Source organism: Vulpes vulpes, chromosome 12 (genome assembly GCF_048418805.1).
Source record: "Vulpes vulpes isolate BD-2025 chromosome 12, VulVul3, whole genome shotgun sequence".
Classification (NCBI taxonomy): Eukaryota; Metazoa; Chordata; class Mammalia; order Carnivora; family Canidae; genus Vulpes; species Vulpes vulpes.
In genome coordinates this window covers 20,707,336-20,719,400 of record NC_132791.1, presented here as the reverse complement: position 1 = coordinate 20,719,400, position 12,065 = coordinate 20,707,336, and the positions used below count along the sequence as shown (strand labels likewise).

The window sequence follows — 12,065 nt, the reverse complement described above, 5'->3', positions numbered from 1 at the left end:
CAGACACACCTGCCAGTCCCTGAGCCTCTGTGCAGTAAGTGCTCAGAGAGAGACCCGGGGGGGGGGGGGCGGGGGGGGGGGGCGCCAAGGGCCAATGCCGCTGGGAACAAGTTGCGTTCCCTGAGGGCTTGATCAAGCGCACACAGCTTTACGAGGAGCACTTAGGAGCTCGTTACACCCGCAGAAAATCTCAGTCACTGCCGCCCCCTGAACACACACGGTCCCGGCTCGAGAGGCCCACCGGCCCCCTCTGCCCGCCCCCCAACTCCTCCTCCACGGCTCCGGCTCCCTACGCCCCTCCCCACGCGCCCCCCCGCCCCGCCCCCGCCCCGCCCACCCCGCGCCAGCCCCGCCCCTGCCCACGCAGGCCCCGCCCCAGCCCCGCCCACCCACGCAGGCCCCGCCCCTGCCCCGCCCACCCGCGCCGGCCCCGCCCCTGCCCACCCAGGCCCCGCCCACCTAGCGCAGGCCCCGCCCCCTCCCGAGGGCCCGCCCCGCCCCAGGTCGCGTCCCGCTTCCGCCTGGCGGTCCGGGTCAGTGTCCCGCGGCTGCGAGGTGGATGAGGCCAGTGAGACTCATGAAGGTGTTCGTCACCCGCAGGATCCCCCCCGAGGGCCGGGCCGCGCTCGCCCGGGCTGCGGAGTAAGAGCCCCGCGCACGCCGCGCGCCGCACGCCGCGTCCCCGGGCCGGGCCGGGCCGGGCCGGGCGGGGCGGTGTTGGGGAGGGGGCTGCGGAGCCGGGGGTGACTCAGCGTCCCCGGCGGCCCGGGCGGGCCGGGAGCGGCCTCCTTACGCCCCGCTTGTTTCTGGCGGGGGGCGGGGCTGGGGCCCGAGGGAGCCGGGAGCCTGCGCCTGCGTCTTGGCGGCTCTTGCCAACCCGGCCCGGCCCGGACGGTCGTGGGGTTCCGGGGAGAGGCTGGAAGGTAGTTCTCCGCGGCCCAGCCTTGTGCCGGCTGCTGCGGGGACGCGGGGGCCCGCCGCTCCCCTGCAGGCGCAGCGCGGGTGAAGGGAAAGCCCTGGGGAGGGGAGGCCGCCTGTGACGCAAGGTCCTGGCTGTTCGTCCTTTACCCTAGAGGGCACTTTTGTCAGGGTCAGGGACCTTCGCTGTCGCTGACCTGGTCGCTTTGGACAGTTGGCAGGGACCTTTCGTCACCCTTAGATTGACGACTGCATGCCAGCTTTTCAGGTGCTTCGAATACATAAACCCATGGCGACACTGTGAAGTCGGGACCAGAAGTCCCATTTTACAGATGAGAAAACTGGGAGGGGTTAAGTGCCTTGCCCAGAGTCAGAGCTGTGGTGTGCAGGGCTGGGGTTGGAACTCAGTTCTGGCAGACTGCAGTGTGAGCGGGGGTCACACGGGTCCGGCTGCCCACGACAGGCCACAGGCCGGGAGGAGGTGGGACCCAGTCTCAGAAACCTGTGCCCTGTGAAAGTGAGATTGTGCCTTTTGTTGAATGCAGCCAAACCTTGGCTGAGGACCTGTGGGGTTCCAAGCACCGAGGAGGAAGGGGGAAGGCAGAGGCAAGAACCACGGTTCTGGCCTTAGGTTCTGGCCCAAGCTCACGCAGCTCTAGCTGAGTGCAGCGGGGACAAAGGATGAAAGATAGCCTGTGCCAGGCACCTGGTGGGCCAGGCACTGCCCCAGGGTGTCCTGGGAGGTGCCGCCTGGGGTCCTGCGACTTGCCCCACGTGCTGGCTGGGCGGAATTAAATGGCAAGGACTGGGAGGCTGGCAGCACCCTGGGAACACCTCCACTGCCCACGAGCTGTGGTGGAAACCCTGAGGCCACGAGCTGAGGCCCTGAAACCCCTCCACGTTGCATTGCTCCAGTCTTGTCCTTCCTGGCAGAGTGCAAGTAGGAGACTTTACCCTGCATGGACTCCCAGGACAGGGTAGTCAAGCCTCTTCTGGTGCAGGAACGGCCTACCTCAAGCCACACCCCCACCCCCACCCCTGTGCCCCCCTGGCCCTGAGGCCTCCTGTGAGGGTGATAAAGCTCTTCTTTGCTTTGACCTGAGAGCCGCCTCGTGACTTGCTTTTAGTCTAGGTTCTTGTCAGCCCTTGGTGATCTCCATTCTGTGACAGCCCTTTACCCTTAGCCGGCCTCTCAGGACAGTTCTGCGGCCACCCATGCCTGACTCTGACTCCTCAGCCAGCCCCAGGGAGCATTTGGGAGCCCGGGGTTATCTGTGGAGCGCCCCTGATTCTGAGTGTGGTCTTTCTTTGGTCTTCAGCTGTGAGGTGGAGCAGTGGGATTCAGACGAGCCAATCCCTGCCAAGGAGTTGGAGCGAGGTGTGGCCGGGGCCCACGGCCTCCTCTGCCTCCTCACGGACCATGTGGACAAGAGGCTCCTGGACGCCGCAGGTGTGTGCCCTGGGCAGGTCTGGGGAGCATTCCAGGGGTGTCTTGGCCCTGTAGGGGCACACAGTCTGCTGCGGCTGGCTCCCCACACGGGTCCTTGGTGACCTCTCCAAGTTCTGAAGGCATTCGCTGCAGTACTAGGCCAGGGGGAGCGACTGTGTGCAGCGCCCTCTTGAATAGGCATTGCTTCTCTCCTGGCTGTGAACCCCTGGACAGAGGCCCTAGGGGGGCAAAGACTGTGGTGTGGAGGGAGTGGGTGTGAGGGCCCTCATCCAGCCCTGCCATGGCCTTGTTTATGAGCTTGAAAAAGGCCCTGTGCCTTCTGGGCTCATTTGTATCACGCAGTAGGCCTATGTCAGTGCCAAGCACCCCAGGCACCCAGGATGTGTGAGCCCCAGCCCTGGGTCTCAGCCCTGGGCCAAGGTAGGTGTCACCCTATAAGGTTGTTTTGAGGAAGAGTTCAGACTTAGAGGCTACTGGATGGGGCCCTCATGAGTCAGTGCCGAGCCAATCCCTGCCCCAGGGGGAGGGTGTGAGAGGGTCTCGCCTCAGGGGTGTCCCCAGCAGGGCCCCAGGTGCATTCAGAGGAGACAGAGGCTTCACTGGGGGAACAGTCCCATGGATATGAGTGGAGGCCTTAGTGTCAGAGGCCCCACGGTGAACCCCTGCTCTGCCACTTGGCAGCTTGTGACTGCGGCCGGCCACTTGACATCCCTTAGCCACAGTGTCTGTACGTGGAGGAGTAAGTCGGATTGTCAAGTCTGTCAGGTAGGGCGGTTCAGGATTTCAGCTAAAGAACAGAAATGTCAGCCTCTCCTCTTAGTCTAAGAAAATAATAATAAGCAGACAGCCCCACGATATCCACAGGGTTGCGGGTTTGAATCCCACGAGGAAAGATGCAAACAATGCTTTTTCTGCACAACAGGAGCCAATCTCAAAGTCATCAGCACAATGTCCGTGGGCGTTGACCATTTGGCTTTGGAGGAGATCAAGAAGCGGTAAAAGCAGCTAGCTAGCGCTCTGGAAAGGGCCTGGGGTGAGGGCTGACCCCCAGATTGGGAAAGGGAGCTAATATTTATTTGCTCATATCCCTGCCCGCTTCAGTGAGAAGGCGGGGGGCTGACCATTCAGTCTGTCCACGTGAGCGTGGGGCAGATACGATAGGCCCCAAACTGTCAGAAACTGTGGGTAGCATCTGCAAGGTAGCCCCCTTTCCTGTTCAGCCTGGCGTTAGGCCTCACAACAACTCCTCGGAGTAGGAAAGGCTAGTAATATCTCCCTCTTTATTTTTTTTTTTTAAGATTTTATTTATTTATTCATGAGAAACACAGAGAGAAAGAGAGAGGCAAAAACAGAGGCAGAGGGAGAAGCAGGCTCCATGCAGGGAGCCTGACGTGGGACTCGGTCCCGGGTGTCCAGGATCAGGCCCTGGACTGAAGGCGGCGCTAAACCGCTGGGCCCCCCGGGCCATCCTATTATCTCCCTCTCTAGATGAGGAGTTTTGGAAAGGTTGAATAGTTCTTCACCCCAGACTTTGGGTCCTGATCTTTCATTTTCGTGTCCTTCCCCAAGCGGGAGGTTCGAGCCAGGAAGGAGGGCTGGCCGTCCCTGAGTGCTTGCTTCCACCCTGGGGCGGTGGGGGGGGGGGCGGGTGCAGAGAGGGAGAGCAGAGCAGCAGCGTGGAGATGTCCCAGAGGTAGGAGTTGGTGAAGGTGCCCGCGGCCGTGGTGCCACCAGGTCTTTGCTTCCTAGCGGCATCCGTGTGGGCTACACCCCAGATGTCCTGACCGACGCCACGGCAGAACTCGCCATGTCCCTGCTGCTCACCACCTGTCGCCGCTTGCCAGAGGCCATCGAGGAAGTGAGGAAGTGAGTGAACCTCTGACAGGAAGGCTGGCTTCCCCAGCAGCTGGTTTGGGGCCCAGAAGTGATCCCCTACCCCGGTGTGCCCTGTCTAGTGAGCAGGGGCAGAATCTGTCACTACTCAGATCCGGGGCGGAGCTGAAGAGAAGGGTGGGGAATCGTGGTGCAGGGTGCGGAGGAGAAACCCTGAGAGAGGAAGATGGGAAGGGACAGAGCCATCCTGCCTGGTTGGCGAGTAGGGGCAGGAGTGGGGATCACGAGGAGTAGCGGGTGGGCATCCTCTTGGGCACTTGGAGGAGACGGGTCCACCATCCGTGTTCGGGATGCAGAAATCCCAGGAGCTCTGGAAACTGAGGGTTGTTTCATGAATCTTTTGGTAGTAAAACCTGACTGGAAATAACAGGAAGCTCTTTATGATCTTTATTTTTCTCACTCCATGTGAATATTCCTGTTTTGCTGCTGATGTACCGATGCATTTGCCAATGGGTACCACCCTAGACGCTGCTGAGGGTGTTACATACGGTAGAGAACATGCACCAAACAGCCTTTCTGAAACCTGAAAATTGAAAAACCGGCCTGAGGGTTTCAGATCAGGGATTTGGGGCTATGTGTCCATTATTGGGGAAGGCGGTCCAGCTGTGTGGGGCTGAGGCAGAGCCAGAGCCTGAGGGCTGACACCCTGCTGTCCCACTTACCCTCCTGTCAGGGGAGTCGGCACCCCCTGGGGAGTGGAGGCGGTTCAAGGCAGGCTCTGTCCCCATCTGCCTGAGGCAGCAGGGTGGGCCTATGGCTTTACCTTGTGTTGCTTCCCTGGGGCCCTGAGAATACTGGTTTTGGAATCCCACACCCCAAGGTTGCAGCTTGCTGCCCCAACCTCTGCCCTGGCTGCATGACCTCAGTCAGGGCACCCTTTCTGGTCTCAGTTTCCCCGCCTGCAAAACAGGGTGAAAACTTCTAAGGCCCCTTCCAGCCCTCGGATTCTGTGTCCCCTGTTTTTTTTTTTTTTTTAACGATTTATTTATTCATTCATGAGTGACACAGAGATAGAGAGAGGCAGAGACACAAGCAGAGGGAGAAGCAGGCTCCGCGCAGGGAGCCTGATGTGGGACTGGACCTAGGATCAGGCCCTGAGCCACCCTGAGCCGAAGGCAGACGCTCAGCCGCTGAGCTACCCAGGCACCCTTCCCCTGGTGGTTTATTTTATTTTATTTTATTTTATTTTATTTTATTTTATTTTATTTTATTTATTTTATTTTATTTATTTTATTTTATTTATTTTATTTTATTTTTTATTTTATTTTATTTTATTTTATTTTATTGAAAGATTTTATTTATTTATTCATGAGAGACACAGAGAGAGAGGGAGAGAAGCAGGCTCCATGCAGGGAGCCTGGTGCGGGACTCAATCCCGGGACTCCAGGACCATGCCTTGAGCTGAAGGCAGGTGCCAAATCGCTGAGCTACCCAGGGATCCCTCCCCTGGTGGTTTCAAAGGAAGAGTCATTCCAGCCGCTTATCCACAGTGCTCAGTGGCTATGGGTGTAATTCGTGCTGCTGTCTGTCCTGGGACCCAGAGAGCACAGTCTTCTACCCCTCGGACTGCAGCCCCTGCCTGGGGGTTCTGGGTCTGAGAGTTCACAGAGAGCCCTCATCTTTGCCTGAGGCTGGGGCTCTTACCTACCCTCCCCTACTCTCCCCACAGCGGTGGCTGGACCTCGTGGAAGCCCCTGTGGATGTGTGGCTATGGACTCACGCAGAGCACCGTCGGCATCATCGGGCTGGGGCGCATAGGTGAGCCTCCCACCTTCCCACTGGCCTGGCCCAGTGACCCTGTTTTGCTTGAGTCTCTGGTGCCCTGTGTCTGGATGTTGACTATCCTTTGGAAAGAGTGGCCACAACTGGCTGTTCCCAGTGCACTCTGCGTGCAGGAGGGACATCGACTGAACAGACACAGCTTAGTGAAACACAGGAAAAACAAAAAATAAATGAAATGAAAACAGGAGTTCCTTAAGAACTTGCTGGGTGACAGAAGCAAGTCAGGATTCTTTAGGGATACAGCTCCATACAGAACAGTTGGAAGCGATGATGGCTGGGTTGGGGCTTTTAGGAGGGGCTTCCTGTGGGACAGCTCGTGCTCCCCTACGCCTGCTAGAAGGCATTTGACTCTAGAAGGCATTTGACTCGTAAAGCTTTTTTTTTTTTTTTACATTTTATTTATTTATTCATGAGGGACACACAGAGAGAGGCAGAGACACAGGGAGAGGGAGAAGCAGGCTCCATGCAGGGAGCCGGATGTGGGACTCGACCCGGATCCCAAGATCATACCCCGAGCCAAAGACAGACACTTAACCACTGAGCCACCCCGATGTCCCGATACATAAAGCTTTAACTCAGGAACCAGGGGGTCCCGTGGGCAGAGCTTACCTGTGATTCTACGGATGAGGCGGGGCTCTTCTTCCAGGGGGCGCTGCTTGGCTTGAGCTCCGCCAGGCAGCTGTCGGTTCTCTGGCCCCTGCCTGGTCCAGAGGTGAAGGGGAGGATGGAGAGTGTGGACAGTCTGGCCAGCTAGCAGTGCCTCTTACCCCAGAGAGCTCCTTGGAGGAACCCACTGGCTTTGGGGCAAGTTCTGATTCTGAAAATCCAGCAGCCCAAGCCTGCCTCTGTAGCAGCATGTGTGAAAATATCTTAAAGATTTGGGGCGAGTTGGCAGTTTGGCAATGCCACTGGAAAGTCGGAAGAGGTCTTTGGCGGCCTAATAAAAGCAGAGGGTCCAGAAGGCAGCAGGGAAGGAGGCTGCTTGGTCAGACTGCTCCCGGAATGCCAGGTCCAGTTCTCAGGGATGGTTAGCAAATGGCCCTCAAGATGCCCAGGACCATGTGAGGACAGCGCAAGCCAGTCACAGCCCCAGAGGAACTGTGGCGCTGTCTCCAGATCTCTGAAGGGCTGTCACATGGCCCCCTAAGGGCAGTGTGGGCTGGCAGGGGACAGCTTAAAGGGGCAGGGCCAGTTAAAGTCAGAAGTGTGCTGATGAAAGGACCCCCACCCTATCCCAGGGGCTCCCTGTCTGGAGCTGCTGGGCGCTGCTCCTGCTCTCTGAGGGGTTGGGGACGAGCCAGAACTCTCTTTGCCGCCAGGCCAGGCCATTGCTCGGCGTCTGAAGCCATTTGGCATCCAGAGATTTCTATACACGGGCCGCCAGCCCAGGCCTCAGGAAGCAGCAGAATTCCAGGCAGAGTTTGGTAAGTAAAACCTTGATTTCCACCAGAGCCCCATCTGCACTCAGTTAAAGGGGTCTCTCTGTTTCAGCAGCGGCAGCATTTTCGGGTGGAGTGCAGGAGCTCTGGGTGCGTCTGGGGCCTGCGGTGTCCCTTAGGTACCAGCTAATCAGCTGCCCTTGGATGCAGGGCCCAGCCAGGGAGCACGAGGACTTAACCCAGGCCACACAGTGGGCTCTTTAAGTGCCAGAAGAGCTCTCCAGGTCTCCTGCCTTTCAGAGTTCCTTGTCACCACTGCCCATGTCAGGGCAGAGCAGCAGGGATGGTGACAGGTGTAAGGAATTGCTGGGAACTTTCGCTCTGTTTCCTTAATAAACTAGCGAGCACTGTCACCCAGCTTTGTGTCCAGTGGATCCAGCCCCCTGGCAGGGCACACGGCATCGTGAGCAGAGGGCAGCTGGATTTGAGCCATTCCTCACCCCCTTTGCACATTGGGCCGTGTAAGAACCAGCCCCTGCCCCTCTGTGGCCTCAGTCTCCCCCTCTGTGAGACCAGGGGCGGGGTAAATGAGTTAGGACCAGGATCCCATGAGTGGCTTTTGACCTTGTACAGTTGTCAGAGGTGCTCAGGTAGACATGAGGCCTTCGGGAAGCATCTTGGGAGTTTCCAGTTTGGCAGGAGGAGGCAAGGGTCTGGTCTCCCTCCTTTTGCTGTCTCCAGCCGGGGACTCAGCATCTCATGGAGCCCTGCCCTCCCCCAGTGTCCACCCCCAAGCTGGCTGCCGAGTCCGACTTCATCATCGTGGCCTGCTCCTTAACACCTGCAACCAAGGGGCTCTGCAACAAGGACTTCTTCCAGCAGATGAAAACCACAGCTGTGTTTATCAACATAAGCAGGTACGCAGGGGTGGCCCAGGCTCCCTGGGGCACGAGCAAGCCGAGAGGGGCCGTCCCTGCTGCTGTGATCCAGGGCTTTCTTCCCCATGGCTTGTCCATGAGCCCTCGGGCAGAGCTTACCCTGCAGAGACCAACCCACCAGCTGGCTCCAGCTCAGGAGTACAGTAAAGGCCCCAAGAGAGGGCCCAGGCTTGGGGGGGAAGGCTGTCAGAGCAGGTCTGGCATGTCGGGTTCCTTGCAGTACCCCAAGCCGTGCTGGTTCAGGGAGTGGAGGCCTGATAGCAGTGGGTTCCCAGGTAACCGTGGGCAGCCCTGTTCTCCTCTACCGCAGAGCTGGATGTAATGATCTCAGCAGCCCTTCAGAGCCCTTCAGACCGCCCATACACCAAGCCTGGGTCTGTCTGGCTGTCTGAATTAGTGACAGCTTGAACCTTTGTGCTTCTGGAAAGAAAGACCCAAACCCACGTTAGAGAAGCAGACCTTCCCTCTGCCACTCCAGTCCCTTTCTAAATGGTGCCCTGCTTAAATCCATTTGGGGGCAAGTACAGGCCAAGGAAGGGATTTCATGGGGTCCCCCTCAGGTCTCTCCACTCTAGAGGTACTGTAATATTAATGTTTGGCCGCAAGGGGGGTGACCTAGAGGGCGAGTGAGATGCCCAGGAGCGCAGGGCTGGCCCTGACGGCCAACACCGTCCCAGCTTCACCCTCCGAGCACCTGCATGGACCTGGGGCTGTGTGGGGCTGCATGGTTTTCTGCTGCACGAGCCTGACTCCGTGTTCAGCATGGAGGCTTGGGCCAGTTGTTTCTTTACTTCCGGCGCCCAGTCACAGGAGAGAGGGCTGCTCGCTCAGACACCATCAGGCGTGTCCCCGTGTTAGACACGTGCCCAGCAGCGTGCTGCTGTAGGGGTTCTCAGCACGTTCTCTTGGGACACACCTGAATGGGGCTCCACATGAATGCAGGTCCCGGGCCCTGTTCCCGCAGTAGCGGGTCAGTGGGCTTGTGCCCCCCGCAGCCTGGGAGTTGGGTGTTTTCTCCATCTTCCAGGGGAACGTGACACGCTTGCCCAAGGTAACACAGCTTCAGGGTGGTAGGGCTGGGGCTCTCAGTGCTACCGCACAGACTCACCAGAAAGAAGCATCTTGTCAGACTTACTGCTTTAAAAGTCAGTGCCTAGGGTGTCCGGTCAGCAGGGAAATCTGCCCTGTGGGTGGTTCTGCCCAAGAGAAGGCCTGCGTGGAGGGAGCTTCGGGGCCCCCATGGCACCGTTCTCATTCCCAGAGGAGATGTGGTAAACCAGGACGACCTGTACGAGGCCTTGGCTAGTGGGCAGATCGCAGCTGCTGGACTGGATGTGACAACCCCGGAACCGCTGCCTACAAACCACCCGCTCCTGACCCTGAAGAACTGTGGTAAGAATGGGGATTTTCTGACGCCAAGTCCCACGGGGCCGCAGAAGTCAGGCAGTGTGGAGGTGATAGGTGCAAAGCTGCTGTGAGCAGTACCAGGCACAGAGGGACACAGCTGGAACCATATGTGTCTATGTTGAGTGACAATAGCTCACTGTAAACAGGGCAGGGGCCTCCTGAGCCCATGCATCAGGTCTGTGTCCCTGAAAGAGTGACCGGGGGAGGGGAGGTGGCGGGGGTGGATTTGTAAAACGAAGGGCTGGGCTGCATGTCTTCCATCCACAGGTAGTTGTCAGTAAAACCTGGTACCATAAACCCCCACTACCAGCTTCAGGGTGAGAAACTAAAGATGTGATCGTGATTCCAATTATTTGGAACTTGCGCCAATTAGTCTGTTGGCTCCAAACCTCCCCTTGTACATTCTGCTTTGGGATGCAGGCCCTGGGACCCTGCACACCTGATTTCTGCTGGGCCTGCCAACTGCCGGGTGGCAGGACTTGGCCTCCCCCGCCCCCTCACATGTCTGTCTGTGTCCGTGGGCAGCAGCCACTCCTCCTGGCAGCCGGTGAATCTAGTTTGCAGGCTTCCCGGCATCAACTTGGCCATCGTGCCTGCTCAGAGGCACTGCTGCAGAGGTCGGAGTTGCAGCTCCCAAGGGACCCTTCCTTCAGTCATCTTGAGTTTTTTTTTTTTTTTTTTTTTAGTCATCTTGAGTTTTAACAGTGCTACCCATTCTTCCTCTGTCCTGCAGCCCAGGGAGGTAGATGTTTCTAGTGGTCGCTGTCTCTGACACCTTAGCACAGTGGTTCTTAAACTTGCGTGTCCGTCAGTCACCCGAAGGGGCTGGGTCAGGGGCCTCTGCACCAGTAGGTGCACGGTGGGACCTGGAACCCCGCACCACTCACCTGCCCCCACACCGAGGCCACTTAGAAGCACTGCCTCGGTATTCGCTTCTCAGCCTCCCCAGTTACTTTGTACCTGGTTAACAGCTCTTTATATTCGGTTCTGTCCAGGTAGCTGGTGTGCTTTGTCTCTAGACACTAATCCTTCACTGTAGGGTCTGAGCCAGGCCCTGTCCTTTACGTGCATTCTGGGATGGAATCCCACAGAGAAGGTCCTTAGCTGCCTTCCACAGGGAAGGCTCCCTTTATTGTAGCCCTTGGAAACTCGATGGTCCCCACTGTCCACACCAGGCCGGAAGGAGGAACGCTGGCTGTCATGTCTGGGCTATTGCCCACAGCTGGGAAAACCATCCCATCCCTGCATGCCTGGCAGCTCAGCTCAGTGCCCCAGATACTTCTTTCAAGAGGCATTCTTTAGGGACAGTTGACCTCACTTGTTCTGCAGTGGGGCCAGATGGAGCTGTTTGTCCACCATTTTGACTTGTAGCTATTTGTGTGCACCAGAAGCCCCCGGGACCCCACTTTGAGGGGCCCGGGTGTGGATGATCAGCGCTGAAACTCCTAAGCTGAATTGGCACCTGGTTTTACCATCTGCTCTCTGAAGGGCTGTGTGTAGAGAGGCTCCAAGACCTCTCGTGGGCTCGACATCCTTGTACTTAGGATATGAATCTCTCACCACCGTTGCATCCGGGTTTCAGTGACCTCAGCCCCACAGGAGTGGAGCACATAAGGACAGTAGGCAAATCAAAGACAGAGGACAGGAAGGCAAATCAAAGAATGCTAAAGCAGGTTCTCTTCATTATTCTTACTGGCAACCCTAGTCAGGAAAACAGGGCCCACTTTAAGGCTCTTGAAACACCCTTCCCCAAAAAACAACAACAAAAAAAAAACCACCCTCACCTCCCTCTTCCTCCCTTTTCCAGTGATCCTGCCCCACATTGGCAGTGCCACCTATGGAACCCGAAACACCATGTCCTTATTGGCAGCTAACAACTTGCTGGCTGGCTTGAGGGGGGAGCCGATGCCCAGTGAACTCAAGCTGTAGCCAGACAGGAGCTGCTGAGGGTCAGGAGGCCCACAGAGCCCTCGGAGTCTGTCAGGGAGCACGGGCTTGATTTGGACCCACCGGACAGGAGCCAAGGAAAAAAAGTCTCTGTTCTGATCCTACAGAAATAAGACTGGTGCTGATACAGGGGCTTGCCGCATTTGTGGTTGGAAATACCTGAGCCAAAAGTATGTGATACTATTAAATATCTTCCTGAGAGACTGTGTGGGCCTGTAACTAAGAGAAGTTAACAGGGGCATCTGGTGACCTGAGGGTTCTGTCCCGTCCCCGGTCCTCACCCCGTAGCATGTGAATTATGAGAACCTGTCCAGACTACCTTACCTCAACCCCTTAACCTATCCCTCACTG

At 57.7% G+C, this 12,065-nt stretch overlaps 1 protein-coding gene across 1 annotated transcript; it reads left to right on the top strand.

The window, feature by feature from the left end:
- The first annotated feature begins 467 nt into the window (after positions 1 to 467).
- On the top strand, positions 468 to 11,915 carry GRHPR (glyoxylate and hydroxypyruvate reductase). Its single transcript, XM_072727912.1, has 9 exons — positions 468 to 642; positions 2,238 to 2,368; positions 3,291 to 3,363; positions 4,118 to 4,234; positions 5,931 to 6,019; positions 7,363 to 7,467; positions 8,204 to 8,339; positions 9,622 to 9,752; positions 11,575 to 11,915. Exons 1-9 carry the CDS (start codon positions 560 to 562, stop codon positions 11,694 to 11,696), a joined length of 987 nt encoding a protein of 328 aa, XP_072584013.1. The 5' UTR covers positions 468 to 559; the 3' UTR covers positions 11,697 to 11,915.
- Positions 11,916 to 12,065: the final 150 nt, after the last annotated feature.